This window comes from Gavialis gangeticus, unplaced genomic scaffold (genome assembly GCF_001723915.1).
Source record: "Gavialis gangeticus isolate Ggan-Ray unplaced genomic scaffold, GavGan_comp1, whole genome shotgun sequence".
Taxonomy (NCBI): Eukaryota; Metazoa; Chordata; order Crocodylia; family Gavialidae; genus Gavialis; species Gavialis gangeticus.
The window spans coordinates 111,814,844-111,836,462 of NW_017729031.1; the positions used below are offsets into that span (position 1 = coordinate 111,814,844).

At 51.6% G+C, this 21,619-nt stretch overlaps 1 protein-coding gene across 1 annotated transcript in view; it reads left to right on the top strand.

Annotated features, from left to right (window-relative positions):
- MRC2 (mannose receptor C type 2) overlaps window positions 1–20,383 on the top strand; it is a 135,178-nt gene extending 114,795 nt beyond the window's left edge. Inside the window, exons 17-30 of the mRNA XM_019523589.1 lie at window positions 929–1,089; window positions 1,833–1,900; window positions 4,851–4,951; window positions 5,810–5,955; window positions 6,741–6,855; window positions 7,085–7,248; window positions 8,717–8,825; window positions 9,916–10,154; window positions 10,623–10,791; window positions 12,201–12,350; window positions 12,929–13,048; window positions 14,097–14,276; window positions 15,910–15,936; window positions 17,099–20,383. Of these exons, the coding sequence (XP_019379134.1) occupies window positions 929–1,089; window positions 1,833–1,900; window positions 4,851–4,951; window positions 5,810–5,955; window positions 6,741–6,855; window positions 7,085–7,248; window positions 8,717–8,825; window positions 9,916–10,154; window positions 10,623–10,791; window positions 12,201–12,350; window positions 12,929–13,048; window positions 14,097–14,276; window positions 15,910–15,936; window positions 17,099–17,319 (1,970 nt within the window). The 3' untranslated portion in view covers window positions 17,320–20,383. The remainder of the gene's footprint in view (window positions 1–928; window positions 1,090–1,832; window positions 1,901–4,850; window positions 4,952–5,809; window positions 5,956–6,740; window positions 6,856–7,084; window positions 7,249–8,716; window positions 8,826–9,915; window positions 10,155–10,622; window positions 10,792–12,200; window positions 12,351–12,928; window positions 13,049–14,096; window positions 14,277–15,909; window positions 15,937–17,098) is intronic.
- The last annotated feature ends 1,236 nt before the right edge of the window (window positions 20,384–21,619 follow it).

Here is a 21,619-nt window from a genome sequence, read left to right on the forward strand (position 1 = left end):
ACATGGCAGCTACAGATGTGTGTTGATCCTTGTGGGGGAGCTACCCAGGCACCTTGGGCGTTTTAACATGTTACTCCTGAGGGAGAGGGTGTGGGGAGGGGGTTAATTAGAGCAGCTCTTAAAACACCTGCATTAAAATGCCTGTAGTCTTTCATGTATTCAGCATCCCACATTTCAGAATGGTAGTGGAGGTGTTTTAACTAAATCTCGTAACTAAAGAACAGTCCAGCAGGCTCAATTAATTGATTCTGCTCCAATGTGTTCTAATCAAAACATGTCAAAGCCCATGTATAGGTGCCTCTTATGACTCGTTCATTGCTGAGTGTCTGAGAAGAAAGGGCAGTGTGTGAGCAGCTTCCATGGGAGTGCTGGCCTCCTAAACACAGCAAGCTTGCTCTGAGCCTACTCCCAGCATGAGCATTTGTCAGCACTTACATGCAGTATGGCTTACTTACAGCACTGCTTCAGAAAATGCCAGGACTGCAGTGGCAGTGGGAAGAGAGCTGAATTAGCAGAGCTAGGAGGAATGAGACAAGACTGGTATCTCAAGGCATGCTACAAGGCAGGACTGAGCCTTGGCGGTGCTGTACTTGGGGCATGTCTAGACCAGCAAAAGCTGATCTGTAGGTCAGGTAAGGAAAACTGGCAAGGCTAGAACAGCACAGGGTGCAACAGATAAGGATTATGGGGCATTGGCAGAACTGTAGGGAAGGGCTAGGCTTACAGCAGGGCCAGCCATAGGTCAGGATTATGGGGTTCTGGCTAAGCTAGGAGGCACTGGTACAGGAGGGTGCTTGTGGGTCAGGGCTGAGGGACATCTGCAGAACTGTGAGGGACAAATGCAAAGCAGGTTCTCTTCCCTACTGTCAAGGCCATCCAGCCATTGTGGGTTCACCAGGCTCACCTGCCTTGTGCTTCTTGTTTGCAGGGAGCAAAGAGTGGATTAAATACCAGGATGAAGAATACAAATTCTTTGAGCATCACTCAAGCTGGGTGCAGGCCCAGCGCATCTGCACCTGGTTCCAAGCAGAGCTGGTGTCTGTTCACAACCGAGCAGAGCTGGATTTTTTGGGCCAGAATCTGAAGAAGGTAGGAGTGTGTGGGCTATCACAAGTTCATCTTCCAACTGCACATTCATTCAGTAGGAGGCAGATCTGCCTCACTGAGAACACCTGCTCTCATTCTGGTGTACTTTGCTTATTAAGGTAATGCTTCCTCTGTTTGTGAGGCTGGAGCAGGGACACAGGCCCCATAGAGCACCAGCATGTGTTCTCATGGGTTTTTCCTGTCCAGTGTTCTCCTGCATATCTCTGGTGTCCCTGATTTGGCTTTAGCACACAGCTGCATGTTTTATGACCTGGGCCCTCAGGCACAGTGGCAGAAGCTGGGAGTGTCTTGGCTGGTGGCAGTGGAATTAGGCTGGATTTACCCCCATATAACTGGGAGTAGAGCCTTGCCTCCTGGCTTGGCCTTAATCCTGGGGTACTTTCTGCTGACTGATGCATGAAGATGCCAGTGCTACTATCGGCACATCTTAGGCTCCTCCCAAGGTGCTGCAGAGCAGGCGAGTGCTGAGCCTTTTCCCATCTTGAAGAAATCACTTTCCCACTTCAGAGAAAGGGGAGCTATTCACAACCCATCCTGCTGCTGTTCTGCTTCTTCTCCAGGCTCCTGGCCTTTAGAAGTCATGGAGGAGCTACAGAAGGCAGTGTGGCTGCCAGCCAGACTCAGCCAGCCCCGTGGGGATGGCCATACCTGCATGTGTCCACAATGCATTTGGTCTCCTTGTGCCTCTGTCTACCTGTGACTCTAACCTGTGTCATGTTTGCCAGTTCTCCAGGGGCCAGGAGCAACACTGGTGGATTGGGCTACACACGTATGAAAATGATGGGCGATTCAAGTAAGTCTGTGGGGGTGGGACTGACTTCACCACATCCCCCCATCATGCACACACACTTCCTTCTGCTCTCCCTCACCCTCCTTCTTCCCTCCATGTCCAGAGAGGATTTTGTCTTAGCACAGGTAAAACCTGGAACCCCTTGAAACCCTGCGTGGAACTCTCATTGTGGTGAGGACACCAGGTTGGGAACCCAGGCTCCCCTGCTCACTGCAATGAGAGCTGCCTGTGGCTGGCTGAGGGCTGGCAAGGGATCTTGTCTGCCTGCTTACTGCCTATACCTTTCTGTCCTCAACCTGCCCTCATACATTGCATCCCCATCCTTCTGGCAGTCAAGGGAGAAGGAGGTGCAACATATCCAGTTCAGAGGTCTAATAGCCAAATAAGAAGTCCAGCTCCACTCATCCTAAGCAGCTACCCAACAACCAGACCTCTTCTCTGGTTGCATTCAGCATGCATGCTCTCTCTACAGCCATTGCCTGCCCTCTGCCAGCTGGGTTAGCCACCATGTTTACCTTTGGGACATTGGGTTCCTGTCTTCCACCCATAATCTCATGCAGACAGCACCAGCTTCACCACCTTTTAACTGGCTTTCATCCTGAAAAGCCTAAAGGATTGAATCAAAGCCTCTGCGTCTTGAAGCTTGAGCCTCTGCTACCCAAGTTGAATGTCTCAGCTCTGCTAGCCAATGCTGCATTAGGTTCACTGATGTCTTGTGGCCCAGACACCACTAGGAGAGACCAGAGTCACATAGGGAATCTGCAGGTGGGAGTAGAGGGAAGCACACTCAGTTTATAGGATATTAATCTTGCCTGAATTTCCCATATATATAATGTGCAGTGTTGGGCAGAAGCCTGTTTCCCACCCCTTCCTCTTCCCTTCATTCCTATTTTGTTCACTTCTCAGATGCATCCCCTCTGACACCACTTTCTGGGCTCCTTGGCCTTAGGTCCTATACTGAGGGTGCCTGGCAGGGCTGAGGTTCCAGTGATGCGCTGGAGCCTGCCTGGCAGTGCATCTAGCAGGGAGTAGTGGTGACACACACATGTAAGTCAGGGCTGCTCCTGGGCCCATTTCCAGTGCTGGCAAAGTGTCCCTTACAATTGCCCCTGGGTGTATCTACACAAGACACTTTACTGCACAGTAGACTAACCTACTGCACAGTAAAGCATCACTGTCTACACATGTATGACATTTACCACACAGTTAATTAGTCTATTGCATATTTAACTGATCCCTGTAAATACAGGTACTAGATTAACTGCACAGTAGTTACTGCGCAGTAGCACTTGTGTAGATGATGACGAAGAGCAAATTTGCTCCCAGTCAGCCACACCAGCAGGGGGCCACAGAGGATGAGGGAGTTCTCTGTCTCTGGTCCTGACACTGCTCAGCTCCTGGGTCCCCCCAGGAGCTGGGAGCCGATCAGTGCCAGGACTGAGAAACTCTAGGCTTCTCTGCTCAGCCAGGGAATCGCTGGCAGCTGTCCCACTTATGGGGCAGCTGCCAGCACTAGGCAGGGATTCCCCACCCAATAAGGGGCTGGCTGGGACCTGTCCTACTCCTAGCACAGCTGCCAGCAAGCCCCTGGCTGGCCAGGGATTCTCTGCCCAGCAGGGGGCTGACTGGGACCTGTCCTGCTCCTGGAAGCTGTCCCAGGAGCAGGACGGGTTCCAGCCAACCTGTGCTGGGCAGGGAAGTCCCACTGGGTATGGGGTTTGCTGGCAGCTGTGTGTCCTGATGTGCATGGGGCCAGGAGAGCTCTGCCAGCTGCACCAGCAGCTGTCTCCTCGCCCTGTGCACATCTGGAGCCCTCCTGATGTGGACAGGGTTGGGAGACAGTTGCAGCTGGAAGGGCTCTCCTGGCCCCATGCGCATGGGGCTGGCCCTCATTCCACCTGCCAACCCCCAGGCTAGCACCCTAGGGGAACTGGGAGTTCCCCCTGGCTGCGGCAGTGGGGCAGAACAGGGCCAGAGCAGCCCTGTATCAGGCTACTCCCATTGGGAGTAGATTTACTCCCAAGAGGGTACACATGTAGACATGCTCCCAGGGAAGGCTTACTGTGTAGTATTTTACTGTGCAGGAACCTTATATCACATTAATAGCATGTGCAAAATTACTTCTCAGCCATTCAGCCCTGCTGGTGTTTGGGTTTCTGTAACCCTCACCCACCATCCTTCTGGGTTAGACACAGTCCAGGCTATGTGAGGGACAGCAGCAGTAGCAGGCACCAGCCAGTTTGTGAAGCAGGTAGAGTTCATGCAAGAGCAGCCACTGCTGTTCCCAAGCACTTGGTGTCCCAGCTAATTGGATGCCTTCTCAGAGGGCTTGTCTGCACATGGTGGAAGTTAATCTGGAGCAAGGTAGGGTGTGAATTCTTACATAGATTAGCTGTTCCTAATTCACTCCACAGCACACACTCTTTCATCCTGAAATCAAAATGCCAAAGGTCCATCTGAGCCTGATGGCCCACTGAATTAGCATGGAGAAGGCAGGCACAAGAGAGTGATGTGGCCAGCATGATGCCTGACTGACTTTGGACTCCCCAGGCACTTAGGCCATGGCAAGCTAAGCTGTCCCTATCAGAAAGCCCCTAAAAGCAGTTTATGCCTGCTCAAAAAGCTGCAGGTTTAGCCTTGGCTAAACCTATCACAGGTGCAAATGCCTGCAGCGCATGCCCAGCCTGCTCACCTCTGCCCAGCTGTCAGTATGGTTTGCTCCTGGCTTATGTCTCAAGCTTCCCCTTTCCTGTTAGATGTCTTTAGCCAACAGGAACTTGGCTAATTCAAAGCACGGCACTCTTACTCCAGAATAAGTAGGTCCATATGTGGAGTGGAATGGGAACAGCTGGTGCAGAATAACTCTCTGTAAACATGTCTGCAGAGTTACAAGATCCTGTCTCCCCTTTGCACCTAGAGCAAGGATGATGTTGCCTACCATTGCCTTTCACAGGTGGTCTGACGGCTCCCTACTGAATTTCATTTCATGGGCACCAGGCAAACCCCGGCCAATCAGCAAGGACAGGAAGTGTGTGTATATGACGGCCAGCAGAGGTGAGAGGTTTGCAAATGGATGTATGGGTGTTTCTTCACTGTCTGGAGACTGTTTGACAGCCAGATGGGGAATCATCCCTGTGCCTGTTTTGATATGGCTCTCCCTCAACAGGGAAGACACAGCCACATGGACTGCACTGTGGGCTAGCTACTCTCGTACATCCCCAGGGCTTCCAGCAGCCATGTATAGCCGAGGTTAAAGCTGGCTCAGATGTTCCTGCCAGTGACGCCATCCCCTTAGCAACAGTACAGACACAAGACAAAGAAACAGCCCTCCTAACACTATGTAACCACATTCAGCAACAACACTTCCTGTCCTACCCCAACCCCCCACAAGTTGGCTTAGTACCATTACCCCCACTTACTGGCAGCAGAACTGAGGCCAGAAATGGGGCAACCAACACTTTTGTGAGTGGAATGTGATTTTGGGGAGCCCAACAGGAGACACTTTGGGCCTGAGTTTCAGAGGTGCCTGACGCCCATGGCTGCAGACAGCTTCAGTAGGTCCATGTGTCAAGCCTGGGGTGACTCAGCAGGGACACCCAAAGCTAATGACCACTGTTGAAGCCTTGGCCTAAGTCATTTGCCCAACAGCTTATTGACTGGGAGTCACTGCTCTGCACTAGCCAGGTCTTGTGTAACTATGAGGGATAGAGGATGCACACTGTATCTGGTACAGCCATTCTCCATGCACTTACCTTGCCTGAGCTTGCCTGTTCCAGATGTGCCAAGATGATGGCTCAGTGCTTGAGGGAACTGGCACTTTGTCATCACCATGCTCATTTCCATGGTGCTGCCTCCACCAGTTGGGGTGCAAGATTGCAGTAGAACAGGCCTATGCATTCCTTTCCTCTGCAGAGGACTGGGGTGACCAGAAGTGTCTTACTGCTCTGCCATACATCTGCAAACGGAGTACCTCCACTGCCATGAAGCCCACCCTCCCACCATTGCCCACTCCTGTTCCTGGTGGCTGTGCTAGAGGCTGGATCCCATTCTTCAGCAAGGTACGACAGGAGGCCTACAGACCCAGCATCTGACCCTGGTCACACTTGTGTGCGCTTGTTTATATTCCTGCGTATACACTTGCAGAGAGGCACTTTGCAAGGCCATGAGCCTGCAGGCATGGTTTGTGGCCCCTTGGGGGCAGCAATGCCGCAGCTGCTGTCTGTGCTACCTAGCTGTGGGATGGATTAGAAAGGAAATGCTGCATTGGAGGTGGGAGGAGAGGCACGCAGGGAGGGTGAGCGTGTATGCAGAGCTGGGGCGTTATGGTGTGCGTGCGTGAACAGATGAGAGGTGGTGTCCAGCATGGGTGTGAGTGTGAATAATGTAGTGATCAGTGCCTGCATGTGGGATCAGTGTTTGCATGTGGGAACATGTGATTGTTCCAAGATCTGCCTGGCATGTCCGATTCCATGGGAACATCTAGGATGCTTTCTGAGGCTGTGGAGGTGGGGAAGGCTGGGCTGGAGGGAGTTGACGGAGAGAAATTGTATGTAGAGAATTGAGGGAGGGTGTGGGAGGATACTTGTGTGGTGAAGCAGGGAGTTGCATGGGGTGGGAGGTGGGGTGAGGATGTGGCTAGGTAGGGGATACAGGGTGCTTGGTTGGGGGCGTAGATGCACAGCTGGGAGTGAAGTGCCTGTGGATGGGGATAAAGATGTGAGAATAGAGTTAAATACTAAGACTTGTTACCAGGGGCGGAGAGGAGGGATGGGGAGGGAAGAGCCAGCTGCTGAATGCATTGCTCTCTGGGACACATTACTCATCTGCCCATGGCCTTACCCAGTGTTTCAGCTTCAATGGCCACGACAAGACAGAGAAGGTGACCTGGCAGGATGCAAAACAGGCGTGTGAGAGCCAAGACGCTGTGCTGGCCACTATCTCCAACTACCTCGAGCAAGGTAGGGCCAGGGGGCTTCTCTGCTGCTGCCAGGGCTCTGCAGTTTCAAAAAACTGCAGGATCAAAATTGCTGCCTGGGAGGAAACTGGTCCTAGAATGCTTTGGCCCTAAGAGCAGAGCATGTCCTGGGTGCAGCAGCTGTTCGGATAAGCCATGGGACCAGGTGCAGGGACCCATGCCTCCTTGGAATAGCTGGTTTTCTCTCTCACCTCCATACTTTCATTTCCCAGCTTTTATAACCTCCCAGCTTCCAAACATAACCTTTGACCTTTGGATTGGCCTCCATGATGCCAAGAAGGAGTTCCAGTGGGTGGAATCTGAGCCGCTCAGATACATCAACTGGGCCCCTGGGGAGCCCTCTGGATACGGCAGCTCCACATCCAGTGAGAAACCGGTGAGTGACTCCCATGGCCTCTTAACCTGTCATTTCAACCTAGATCAGGCCAGGGTTCCATCTGGCCTAGTACCTCGTCATTATCAGTGCCCAGCACCAGTTGCTTCCAAGGAAGATGCAGGAACCCTGCACCAGCAAAGGCCCCCTAATATGCAGGAGTCAGTGATCTGCTTAAGCACTGAAGCATACTTCAGTGTTATCTGCCAGTCCTTGGTACTGACCAATAGGATCATAGCCCCCCATCTCTCAGTGCTACTTGGCTAAATCGTAGCTGGCAGGGGGAGGGGCCATCTGCAGGTGTTTGGGGAATATGAGCCCTGGTGGGGAGAGGAGCCAACTTCAGGGGAATCACAAGAGCACTGGGACCTAAGAAAGGGTGGCCTGGCAGTGGAACAGTCTGTGAAGAGAGGGGTTGGGAACCCTATTCCACAGGATAATTAGATCAGCTGAGAGACAGCTAATTGGCACAAGCGTAGCAGTGTGTCTTTTCAGCGTGGTGCTGGCTGGTGCTTTGGGAATATTAGGGGGTCAGCTGATCTCTTCTCCACCCCAGGTCTGTTCTTACAACCCATGCAGTATAAGAAAGACCCTTGTTTAAAAGCAGAACAGCAGAACATACAGTTTAGACATCTGCACTGGCAGGAAGAATGGGCCTTTGTCCCAGGGCCTCTTCCACTTTTGCTTCCTCTCATGCTACCCACATGCTTTCCCCAGGCAGTGAGATAGGACCAGGACAGAGAGGGGTGGTTCAGTCAAGAACACTCTTGAAGGGGCTCCCAACAGTGCTTGGCACACCTGAAGAGGAGTGCGGCTTATGGCCTTTATGCCAGCCTGTCCTCCACCATCTCACAACTGACAGCAGCCTAGATTGGCTCCCAGCTCAGTGTAAAGCAGCTTTCAGGGGTGCTGCTCCTGGAGGGGATTGCTATAGCTTGGCTTTGTTCCAGTCATGCCCCATGCACTGGGGCTGAGAGCAGGTGCCACAGAGCTTGTGTCACTAGAGGAATTAATCCTTGAAAGGTGGGGGATCCCCAGCTAGGTGGCAAAAACCAGCTCTCCCCCCAGCGCAGAGCATGGGGTTGCTGTCCTTTCAGCTTCAATCAGTGAGGTACAAATACTTACGTAACAAACCTGTTCTGGGTTCCTCCACTCACAGTGATCAAGACTTCTGCCCCACTCCTCCTCAGACACTGAGAATTGCCAAACACCTCTAGGGCTGGTTGCCCCTGTTTGCACTGGGAAATTTCAGAGCCAGAGTGGCTCCATCTGCTGTACAGTGTGTGCTAGATGTGTCTGGAGAGGATACCTCTGGAAAGCCTGGTCAGGCCAGCAGCCACAGGAGTGAGCTCAGCTCACACCATACAGCAGTATGCTGCACTCTGTGCCAGCTCAACCAGCTGGCTGCCCTCCAGTGAATAGAGCAGGGCTCACAGAGGTAGCCCTGACCCTACTGGGTGCTGTTTTGCAGACTAACTGTGCTGTGGTTTGGCACGGCGCCCCTCCCCACTTCACCGGCTGCTGGGACGACAGGAACTGCCTGGAGGAGATGCACGGGTTTATCTGCCAGCGAAGCATAGGTATGGGGCAGAAGGCATTGGGTTGGCAGGGAGGGCACCTGCCAAGAGAAGACAAGGACAGTGCTGAGGTCAGAAATGAGCTGTGACCTGGTGTAGCCACCTTCCGCTGAGATTGTTGGCTGCAGCTGGGCTTTGCTTCAGCCAGCACTAATGAACCAGGCAGGTGGCTGTGCTCCAAGCCAGCCCTCAGTGTTCAGCCATCTCTGGTTTCTATAGGGTCCCCACTTAGTCTGGTTGTCCCGCAAACACGACACATGTTTCTGGTGCTGACAGTCCAAATCCAGCTGCAGGTTCCCCCTGGGAAGCAGAGAATGAGTGTGTTGTCAAGATGCCATCTGGGGGTAGAGGGGGAAGGGAGGGGGTGTGCGCGTGTGTGTGTGTGTCCCAGTGTCCACATCTGTGCGCATGCCTGTGTGTATTCATATGTATGCATGCATGTGGGCCCATTTCTAATGCTAGGCCAGGCGCAACTAAACCCCATCTCAGAGTGCTGAACAGCTCCCCAGGAAAAGTCTCACCTCTTGTGTCTCAGTAACCTGCTGTTGGGCAGTCCCTCCCCACCTACTCCCTGCGCTGTAAGCACTGTATAATACACTCTGTCCCCAGAGACTGCAGTTGCAGGTCTCCCAGCCCCATTGCCCAGGAACTGAGATGCTGAGCCCATGAGTCACTTCTTGCCCTGTGCTGTGCATGGATAGCATCCAAACCATTACACCAGTCTCCAGCTCTGTTTTGCCAGTAGGCTGGGGATCCCCCATGCTCACATGAACACTGTGCCCAGCTCTTGATGCTCACAGGGCATCCAATGGCAGAGTCATCCCCTGAGGCAGGACACTGCCTGCTGGCACATGGGTACTTTCCTGCCAGCAGTATTGGGTCCAGTGAGATGTGTGCGCAGAGTGGGAACATTGACTCCACCTGGGTTTTTGTACACATGGTTATATTCATGCCTGCTCACCAGTGCATATCTATGCCTGCTCATGAGTGCTTGTGCCCAGAGGGAGGGCCATGCAGAAGGGTAGAGCAGTGTTATTCTGGTGTGAGGGGAGACTTGTGACAGCAATTTGACCTTGCCTCTTTCCATCCACAGACCCAACCCTGAGCTCCTCCCGGACGACGTATCCCCCTTCCCCCAACTCCACGCTCTCTTATCTCAACAGCACCTACCGCATCCTGCAGAAACCTCTGAAGTGGCATGAGGCCCTGCTGCTGTGTGAGACCCACAACACCACCCTAGCCAGCGTGCTGGACCCCTACACACAGGCCTACCTCACTCAGGCAATCAGCAGCTTGCGGGCCCCTCTCTGGATTGGCCTGGCCAACGATGAGGTAGGGCAGGGGTTTTCAACCTTTTTAAATAAGTGTACCCCCGGCGACCAGATGGTGTGGGGAGGGGGGTGTACACGGCTGGACACAGCGGCTGCAGTGTGGGGCGCTGAGTGGTGGCAGCAGCCGCCACATGTGAGCTTCACCCCCTTCCCCCTCCCCCCCCAAAATCCAGCCAACTGGCCGGCGCCTGTGCAGCCTGCAGAGGGACTCCGCTGCCCTCGCCCCCCACCTCCTGGCCCTACTCCTGGGAGGCAGCGGTGCTGGGTGGTGGGTTCTGGCATTCCATCCCTGCCCACCCACGTGTACCCCCCCCAGGGCCTTCCCAAGTACCCCTGGGGGTAAGCGTACCCCCAGCTGACAACCCCAGAGGTAGGGTCACAGGGGCCATCCCCCAGACAAGCATGGGGGGTGACAAGTGTTGCGGGTCTGAGCAGCCTCTGAGCCTTCCTCTTTGTCACTGGTTCCCAGGGAGGCCGGAGCTATTCATGGTTCACAGAGGAGAGTCTTTACTATGTCAACTGGCAGGATGGTGAGCCCCAGCAGGTCACAGGCTGCTCCTACATGGATGTGGATGGGACCTGGCGAACAGCCAGCTGTGACACCAAATTGCAAGGGGCTGTTTGCAAGATCAGTACAGGTGAGTGCGTTTCCAGCATCTTACAAATGCTGGAGAGACGGGCAGAGTCTGGGGAAAGGCATGTCAGGTGCCCCAGGGCTTCTCAGCTGGGCAGCTGCAGAGTGCAAGTGTTCCAGTGCATGTTCTCAAGGGTTGTATTGTGGCTCCAAGCTATGGCCCATACCAGTAGGGTGACAAGTGTGCCTCCTGGAGAAGGCTTGCTGTAACAGCTGCTCTGCAAACCTTTAGTGGGCGGCAGAGGAACTTTTCCAGCTCTCACTGATAAGGCAACCAACTCCAGGAAACCAAAACCCAGGCCACTCTATAGCTCTGAGGTCCATTATGTATCTCTGGAAGTGGAAATAGCCATGCTGGAAGTTAAGGTAGTGTGGTGCAACTGCTTCATAGTGCCACTGCAGGTAGGCCAATTTGATCAGCTGAGAGACAGCTAATTAGCACATTCATAGCAGCGTGTCTTTTCAGCATGGTGCTGGTTGGTGCCTTGGGAATATTAGGAGGTCAGCTAATCTCTCCTCCACCCCAGATCTGTTCTTGCAACCCATGCAGTGTAGCTGAGGACCACCAGCTGAGAACCCCTGTTAGAGTAAATGGAGGTTCATTGTGCATGGCTGGTAAAGATGCAGGACCAGTTTTCCCAATGTGGGACACAATTCTCATTTTGAGAGCTCTGTCAGGGGCACCAGGGTCCGGTCCTCAGATTCAGGGTGGTTGGTTGTCTGAGGCATTTGCAACGAGGAAGTCACAGGACAGGGGTGGGCAAGATGGCGTATCTGGCCAGCAGACAGACTCCATTTCCCAACAGCCCCTGCCTGCCTTGTTGCAGCCGGTTTCCATGGAGACCCTAGGAGTGGTGCAGCTGTGACAGCACTGTGCCAAGGTTTCCGTGGATACCAGCCTGAGCAGTGCTGGCAGGGTGCACAGCTGGGCAGGGAGCTGCTCTGGAGCCAGGGCCCCAACTCCGGCCCCACAGCAGCTCCCTGCCCAGCTGCACACCCTGCCAGTGCCGCTTGGGCCAGTGTTCATGGAAACCCTGGCCCCATGCTTTCAGGGTGCTGCCACTCCTGAAGTCTCCATGGAAACTGACTGCAGCAAGGCAGGTGGGGGGCTGCTGGGAAATGGAGTCCGCTGCGGGCCCAACATGTCCTGTATGCTGGACTTTGCTTGCCCTTGCCATAGGATCTCACCTCACCTCCCTGTCAGAGGTGCAAAAGTTAGCTTTTGCCTTTCCCTTCCACATGTGCAATGCAAGGCATAGCTATGCCATAGCATGTGTCTTGGCCAGCTATAGCCTCTGTAAAAGCCTCCACTGTAGGGAAGTATTCCCCTGCAGTGCTGTGGTCTGTCTTCCCCACTCCCGTCTCATTATCTTGCCATATCCTAAAGTTGCCTGGTGTTCCCCTCCTTTGCAGGGCCCCCTCGAACACACAAGTGGAGCTTCAATGGGAGCTGCCCCAAATCAATTGAAGATTCCTCCTGGATTCCCTTCAGGGATAATTGCTACACCTTCCACATGGAGGTCACTCTGGGCCATAAGGATGCCATGAAGAGATGCCAGAAAGGTATGAGTAACATTTTAGAGTAGGGAGTTGCACAACACAGCAACCCTGGAAACGTGAGATGGCCAGAACCTCTGAAATCCCTAGGAACCAAGGGCCCTGGACAGCCTCTTCTAGGTTCAGTAGTCACAAGCAGGAGAGGAGGATGCTGTTACCCAGGCTCTGGTGCTCAGTGTCACTCAAATTGAGTCCCAACCAGTGGGCATCCCCTCCTTATTTCCTGGCACAGTCCTCTTGTGCATCTCCATCCTGAGAGTTTACCTGCCAGACTTACAGATTGTTTTGGGGCACCTTTGTCCTGCTTCATCAGCATTTAATTAGCCCAGTCCAGTTAGTAATTTCCTTTCTCAAGGACAGAGGGTGTCAGTTGTCATAGATCTATTAATTTCCATGGGATTAGGACAGTTCATGCTCCTGATAATATGCCTCAGAGTGCTAATTAGCTAGCATGGGACTGGGCCTGGATCTTGGTCTTGGTAGGTCTGAAGAAAGCAAGCAGACCCCTTACTGGAACTGAAAGGTATTGCCCCCCTTCCATTAATACTGCAGGCTTTCTGCTTGATGCATCTTTTCCTCCACAGCTGGTGGCATGGTGCTGTCCATCCACGATGAGACGGAGAACGTTTTTGTTTGGGAGCATCTCCAGGCCTATGAAAGCCAGTCCAAAGGTGCCTGGTTGGGGATGACCTTTAACCCCAAAGGTAAAATAGACATATTGCAAAGGAAGATAGCATTCTGCTAAAGATCTTTAACCATGGGAGATGCTGGACCTGTGCTTCTGTAGATCATGGGTGCTGACAGAGGCAGCCTGGCTTCAGAGCACTGGTTCCATCTCCAGGTCTTCCACAGACCTTGCCTCTCCAGCAGTCAGTTTCCCTAACTGCATAAATGAGACTCATGGTATTGACCCTGTGGTGCAGAAGGGCTGGTGGCACACAGAGGCGAATTGCTAGGGTTGAGATTAGTGATGCTGCCATTGTCCTCAGTATATTCCACAGCAAACCAGGGGATCGTGTGCCTGCCAAAGTCAGGCAGGGGTGCACAGACTGGTGCATTTATATTCAAGCACAGTCTTGTACACACAACTGCCTTGCACCTTCTACACATAGGGACCTGTTGAACTTTATGCATGTGGGAGGCAGGGTAAATGTGAAAATGATTGTCTGTATTTATACATACAATGTAACTGAGGAGGCAAAGAAAAGAGTAAAAGAAGCTAAGGGCAGATGAAGATTTACAGCCCCTGCTGGGCTCCTCGGAGAATTCGGTCTGAAACTGTCTCTTCTACGTGCCTGAATCATGTTGAGCCAGCCTGTCTGCCAGGATCTCCCTGGCCATTTGTGCTGTTTGGACTCAGCACCACCTGCCAGGGTTGGTTCAAGTGCTTACTGTGGCCAAACATGGCCCACATTTCTGTGGTGCACTTTACAGCTCCAGCCTGTGAGACGGAGGTGCGGCCTTTGGACATTACCAGTCCTGCTGTGTACTGTGGCCAAGCCAATCACATCATTAAACTAGACTTCTAGACTCTGTGGACACCATGTGGGATCAGAATAGGCCATTGTATGGGAGGAGGTGTAGTATAAGCTGGAAGCGAGTGCAGCAGCAGCCTACCTCATTTGGTGGTGTCCCTTTAGGTGTCCTGAAAACCCATCATTACCACTGCTTGCAACCAGGCAACATTGGGTGCTCTTTGCAGCACCCTTGTGGCGGAGCATATTCATCTGCTCACCTCCACCCTTCTTCCAGGGGGTACCTTGGTTTGGCATGACAACACGGTCGTCAACTACTCGAACTGGGGCCACCACGACACAGGACCAAACATGCTGAGCCAAAACAGCTGCTACTGGATCCAGAGCAGTAATGGGGTGTGGCGTCTCGGCTCCTGCACAAACGTCACCATGGGGGTCATTTGTAAAATCCCCCGAGGTAAGAAGCCTGAGAAGCCTGTTGACTTTCTTGATTCAGTTCCTCTGGTGTTACTTGGCACTGAGTGACTCCCTGCCAGTGCAAAATATATGCCTGTGGCGCAAAGGCTCTGTTGAGGACTAATAATCTTCTCCCCTGGACACCTTCAGCTTAGGGCACTTCACAAGGAGCTTCTTTTAGCTCCTTGTCATTAGCCCTCAAAGTGCAGCCCAGCAGAGTGGTCATACCTTGCTTGGGAAAAAAGCAGGACTGACACAGCAGGAGTTGCTGCAGGTCACAGTGAATGATGGGGTGAATGGAGCAGTGTGCGAAGAGCCTGGGTCTTGGACAGCAGGGGTTTCTGTGGGCTACGACTGAGACAGCCTCAGAGGCTGCATTTGGGGAAAAGCCTGGCTAGCTCCAACTCCTGTTCCTACTGCATATGTCTTCAATGAGAGCTCTGTGATGCTTGTGTTTGGATATGAGCACACAAGCAAGATTCCATGAGGAAAACATAATGCATTAACTATTATATTCCATGACCAGGGTGAGGTGGCTTGTCCCTCAGTGCAAGAAGGATGAGCTATGTCTCATGCCCATGGGCAGTTACAGCAGATATGCTGTAAGCTCACACCCTAGTTTACCTGTTGGTAAATAGTTTGTGTGTCCATCCCTTTAGACTAGGCAGCCTTTGGAGTAAACATGGCCACATTAACCCTAACACACAGGGCTCCTGTGAGCTTAGCTCTGAAACCCTAGGAGGGCTGAATGTCTCCAGTAAGTGGCTCATAAGATAGAGCTCTCTGTGAGTGTCCCTATCTACAGGCTCTTGAGAGTCACGTGAAGTATAAGATGCATGAGTCCAGTGGCTGCACCACCTTTTGGCAAGGCAGGGAATCAGGCACGGACCTGTGCACCTGCTGCTTCCTCCTGCTTTACTGTACCTGTTCTTCTGCCCATATTTGCATGCCTGAGTTCCAGAACGGTGGCCTTGAGCACTGGCCATAGGAGACAGTGAGGTCACATTTGCCTGGCACTGCAAGTAGGCTAATCAGCAAGAGATGAGCCAATTGGTACTGTCCACAAGGCTGTTCCTGTAATCCTGCTGCTTAGCCTCTGACAATGGCTGTTTGTTTCACCCACTGGAACAGTGAAGGACCTGCCCACTTCTCACTGGGCATAATCAATGTCAGGCCACAGGGCCTTTAATGTGTGGGGCTTCAGGTGAAAGCATCTCCTCCTACAGTAGTATCACCCCCAAGCCAGGGAAGTCCTGGAGGCTAACCTGCTGCCTGGCAGGGACATCATTGGAAGGTAGCAGGGCCCAGGACAGGTCTGAGGTAGCTTCCTTTCATGGGGTTTCTTCCACCATGCCCTTTGGGAGTGGCACTGGTTTCCATGCCCTTGCATAGCACGTGATAGGTTTGGGGCACTGGAGATGTTTTAGGGAATGCCAGTCCCTGGTACATATAGAGGCGGGGACACAGTGGGTGCTCAGGCCACTGTGCATGCAAGGCAGTGTCAGTGGGCTCCAGGGTCTCAGTGGGTGCAGGGTGGGCCCTGCAGGTGCCATTCTCTACTGGCATGAATGCAGCTGGAATGAAGGGTGCCGTGGCTGGCTACTCATCTGTCTCTTTCTTTGTTCCCATTGCAGTTGAGGAAAGCAACTCCCCCCGATCAGGTGAGTGATGCAGAGGAATCACAAATCAGCACAGGCACATGGTCATGTTCCACTTCAGCCCCTGCTCTCAGGGGTGGTTCAGGATCAAGAGCCAGTGCTGAAAGGGTTTGTTGCAAGAGCTGGTGGGGCCCACACAGCTGGATTGCCATTCATGCCATCAAGAGTAACCATCTCTAGTAGGATGGCTTGAGCCTTCTCCAGCCATTTGATTTTTTCATAGATTCATAGTTTGTAAGGCCAGAAGGGATCTTGGAAGATCATCGGGTCCAGCCCCCTGCACCAAGCAGGAAAGACAACTTGGGGTTAGGTGACCCCAGCAAGGTGACTGTCTAGTCTCTTGAAGATTTCCAGGGTAGGTGATTGCACCACCTCTGGAGGGAGTTTATTCCAGTCTGGACAACCCGACTGTGAAGAAGTTTTCCCTAGTGTTGGGCCTGAATCAATCTTCCAGAAGTTTGTGGCCATTACTCCTAGTATTCTCCTTGGGTGCCCTGGTGAACAGTTGTTCACCGAGCCCTTGATGTACTCCCCTAGTGTAGCAGTAAGCTGCTACCAGGTCCCCTCTCAGCCTTCTTTTCCTCAGGCTGAAGAGTCCCAGATCTCTCAGCCTTGCATCATATGGCTTGCCTTTTAAGACTGATCATATGGGTGTCTCTTCTTTGGACTCTCTCTCATTTTATGTTCCCTCTGTAAATTCTCAAGCCCAGGGACCCCCATCTGAGCAGTATGGAGGAAGATTATGTGGTCTGGCTGCTCTGCTCCCTTCCTCCTGGACATGGTGGGCATTGCAGTCATGATGGGATCTCTCTTGCACATGATGAGTGGCAACCAGGCTAGATAGACACTCCCTGGTGGGCCATATCCTGGCTCTCCAGTGAGCTTCCCCTGCCTGGGGACTGAGCTCACCTGTCTGGGCTAGAGGGAGCTGTCTGTCATAGTGACCTCTCTGAGGAGTGAGAGCAGCTTCATCCACCTGCCTGGTCAAGCTTCCAGCAGCTGACACATGGAACTGGGAGTGGGGATGTACAGGTTCTGTGCCCACTGACCTTGTGGCACATCTCTCTGCTCTGTGGCTCGGTCTCCTTTCCTCTCAATGGAGATGGCACCACAGACTATAGAGGGGGCAGGGTGGATTTCACAGGCCTTCCCTCCCTCTACCCAGCTCTCTCAGAGAATACAACTGCCATTGCCGTGGTCATCCTCTCGACGCTTGCACTGTGCGTGTTGATAGCCATCACAATCTACTTATACAAGCGCCGGCGGAGCTCAGAGCGGGGGGCCTTCGAGAGTGCCCGCTACAGCCGCACTACCTCCAACCCCAGCGAATCCGCTGAGAAGAACATCCTGGTGTCGGACATGGAGATGAATGAACAGCAAGACTAATGGGGGAGGGGGGGGAGGGGCTGAAAGCACTATACATACCACCCCCAAACAAAATCAGATATGCAGGGTCAGCAAAGGGCAACAGCAGAAGCACTGCTGCAGGGCCTGGGAAGAGGGACTGGAGGCTGGGGGTGGAATGAGGGCCTTTTTTCACAGGAAATCCAATGCAGCTTCCTATTCCCAGGAAGACACCACATACTCCCATCTGCCTTTCAGGCAGGAGGGATTTTCCGCATCCACAAGGAGGTCACCTGCATAAGTGAGGAGGTGATGAGGCCTTTGAGTAAGAGCAGAGCCTTCCCCCAGGCTTTTTGGTGACCTTTTCAGGAACCCAAATGTGTTTCCCTTGGGTGCAAACAAGCCTGGCCATTTAGGGCCTGGAGACAGCCCCCTGGACTGGTTCCCCTAAAGGAGAAAATGGGCTGGTTGCCAAAAAGAAGTCTCCCCAGAGTGAAATGTCTCTAAACCCAACCCCTCTCCATTACACACGTGTCTAGGTGCAAGGCCTCTGTGCAAATATCTGTGCCTGGGGAATCTCTTCCCCATTGTCAGAGCCATCACTGCACAAGGCCTTCCCCTACCCTGACCACACCATCAGAGTTGGTATCCTACCACCTCCTCCAGCAGTCAGTGAGATCTTCCTGGTGATCAGAAGGTAAAATACCCCTAGCAGGGGCGCTCCTGTCCCCCAGGCATAAAGGTGTGAGTGCTCCCTCCTCTTCTAGCATAGGGGCCAATTCCAGAGAGCCTGCTGTAAGGGGCTGGCTTCTCACCCAGCCCTTCCTTCAGACTCTGTTTCACTTCATTGTACCATTGCATTTATGCCAGAGCATGCCAGGCAGACTCCGCTGCCCAACTTCAGCCCAGTGCACCTCTTCCCCAGATCCAAGTAGTGGCCACCCTCTTTCAACAGCACACTTCTGACAGGATAGATGCTCAGATGCAAGGGAGACACAAAAGGCTTCACAAAAGTTGCTCTCTGCGTTCCCTCTTCTGGTGCCCAACTAGCGAGATGCTCGGTGGAGGGTTTCTCCCACCAGCGCCGTCTCTTCCGTACCTGCCCTTCTGCTGTTAAACTCTGCTGACTTTCAGAATAATCATATGCCTGGGGTTGGGGAACAAGATGGATCATTACTTTGCTTGCTGTTTGCAATTGGTCACCTCCCTTGGTCTGTGATAATGAGGATATGAGCGGGGAGGGGGGTATGGTTTCAGATTTGTTTAGTTTTGTTTTTTAAGGGAATGGTTGCTTCTCGCTATACTGTATCAAACGCGTGCTGAATATATACCTTCTTTCACACAGATGGCTGGGGTGTTTGTGGTTGCCTGTTTCGTGTGTAAAGTATAGCTGTGAAGGAGGAAGGCAATGCCTGAGCCTTCTTCCTTGCTTTTGAGCTGTGCAATAAGAAGCCTGGGTTTCCTGGGGCAGAAGCTGGGAATGGAGCTCAGCCTTTCCACTCCACCATCTGGCTTCAGCAACCAACCTCTGCTGGGGTCAGGATCCTGGATGACTGGAGACAGGGAGAGACATTCAGCACTTCAGGGGTTTTCTCTGATAGGAATGGGACACAGAGGAGGCCTGCGAGACCACAGAAGCAGGACAGCAGACCCCCCACCTCTCCCTTGCAAGAGACACTTATTTTTAGCCCTCTGCCTCCGAAGGCTTGAATTTTTGTTCTAAAGACAATGGAAAATAGCTAATTGTTGTTGTTCTATTTTTTATGGCACCTATGTGAATTTTTAAATCTGTTGAGTTCACTTAAGCTGGAAATTAAGTGTTTGAAAAATTTGGTGGGGGAGGCGGGAGGGGGGTTGGTTTTGTTGATTTCTGACTTTGTTTAAAAGCCACCACAACATTCCATAGCAAGGGGCACTTTGGAGACAATAGTGCTGCCCTGGGTCCATTTCTCTGCCTTGGCTCTGTCTGCATTTATTTCCTGAGGGTCTTTATAGTTTGGAGCTGTTTGTCTTTACACATAGACTCAGGGGGCCTGCGTGGCTCAGTAGACAAATGCCTTCAGCCTTTCAGCTCTGAAGATCTGGGTGAGAAATCCTGATGAGGATGAAAATGAAGTTGCTGAGCTCATTCCAATCCCCACTAGGCATTTGTCTACATCACACACACAGGTAGCATTGGCAGCATAGGCAGCATTGGCTGCTGGGATCTCCAGATGCAGAGTATAAGAAGGGTTGGTTGGGACAGAAGTGCGCTGGCACAGCTGTATGGAGGTCAATGGGGGCAAGAAAAGAGAAGAAAGTTGGCATTGCAGGTCAAGACTAAAGTGTCTTAGCTAGGAGATTCAGGAATAGGTGTGAAAGACAGGATTGGTATATGCTTGCAGAGCTGGTGGCTGTGTAAGAGGCCTCAAATAATAAGCGTGTAGCAGCTCAGGACAGGGGTTCATCAAAAGAATTGAGTGAGGGCCTAAGGCTGGACTAGCAGAGCATTCAGGATTGAGGTGCCTTGGTAAAGATGTGGTATAGGGGGAACGGGGCTGGCCTAGCAGGGAGACTGCAGGCTGGGATTGTGTCTGTAAGGCAGTCAAACTGTGGGGGAGCCCAGGCTTGAAAGAGGAAAGACACGTAGCTTAGAAATGAAGCGCAGTGACAGGGTGGTGTGGGGAAGGCTGCATAGTTCTGTCTGGCTTATGCATGGCTTTTAGTCCCTCACTCACAGTGATCCTCACACTCTTTAACACCCTTTTGTGGTTCTGAGCAATCTCATTCTTTTTTTCTTCTTTCAAAGTAAAATAACAAACAAAACCGCAGTCTAGGGAAATGCTGTATGAGAATCTTGTCCTCTGGTAACAGTGATCTGGATTACAGGAAAAATGCATGTACAGTTAAGCAATATTTCCTATCACCATTACAATAATGTGAAGAAATGCTTAAAAGGACCCAGTGTGTGTGTGTGTGTGTGTATGTATGTATGTATGTGTGTGTGTGTATATATGTGTATATATACACACATATACAAACATACATATATAAAAGTTTTGCAATTTTTTTACTCTCTCATTTGTAAGATCCTTCTAGAAGCTTGGAAATAAAATATCCTTCCTTAACAGTTTTTTCCTTATTTCATGTGGCGAACACCAGGTTTTTCTTTCTTTGGATTCCTAAAGGGCATGTGAAGCTTGAGGTGAGGTTTAACCTGCCCCTCAGCATGGGTATGTCCTACCATTTCTCCTAAAGTCTGCCCTGCTGATGATGGAGTTGTGTTTGTCTAGTAACTGCTGCTATGCAGACAGCTAAGGAACTTACCCACTAGTTTTTGCTGTGTTCCAAGACTATGGTGGCTGCTGTCATTCTCTTTTAAATCTCAGTCACTGCAAAACCAAAAAAAAAAGCAAAACAAGAACAAGAAAAGGAGGAGAAGAACTATCCATACCTTGAGTTCTAGCCCTGACACTGTAAGGAGATACATAACATTTGGTGCTAACTTACTGAGCAGTTTCCCTTGAAAAAAACAGTAAATTCCAATCTTCCTCTATAAGGGTTAGAAGAGTCAGAGGTTGGAATTCAGGAGAGTTGGATTTGACCAGTTGAGCTCAAAATATTTACTTTGCCAATTTTGTAACTTGATTTTCTGTCCCTGATTCAGGAAAGCTACCTTACCCAGTACAGAACAGAAACATCACTTACATGTAAGAATGTGCTCACATATTTAAGTCCATGAGATTTAAGCAAGGTATGTATATACAGTTATGCACATACTCAAGTATTGGCCTAAACTGCAGCCTTCCCATCTTCGTATGCAATCTTGTACACCATGAGTAACTTGTTTACAGGATCAGGCTCCTTTCATTTTGTCCAGGGATGGATACATTGCTGTCATACATGCAGTAACTGATAAAGTGCCAGATTTCCTTGCATATCATAACCACATTTTCCCCAAAACTCACCCTTCCAAAATTGAGATGCATCTTAAGTAGAGCACCTGATTTCAACATCAGACTTGAAGCATAGGGATGCTATAATGGTTGCATAGGGATGTTGTAATGGCTGCTGGGGCTGTCCTCTCCCGCTTGAAGGGTGGGGCAGAGTGTAGTCTTTAGCATTGCAGTTAGCTTTAACCCTTGCACAGCTGCTGACAAATCGGCTGTAGCTTCTGGCTGAGCAGTCAAAAGCTGCTGCTAGTTTGGCAGTGGTTGTGAGAGGGTTAAAATTAATTTTTGCTTGAGCAGTAATGGTCAGGATTCCATGTGGTTAAGATTCAGCCATGATGGGATAAACCTTTTTTCTGCCTTCCCAAAACAAGGTGCATGACTTATTTGGGGCCATGTGGTATGTGGGGGAG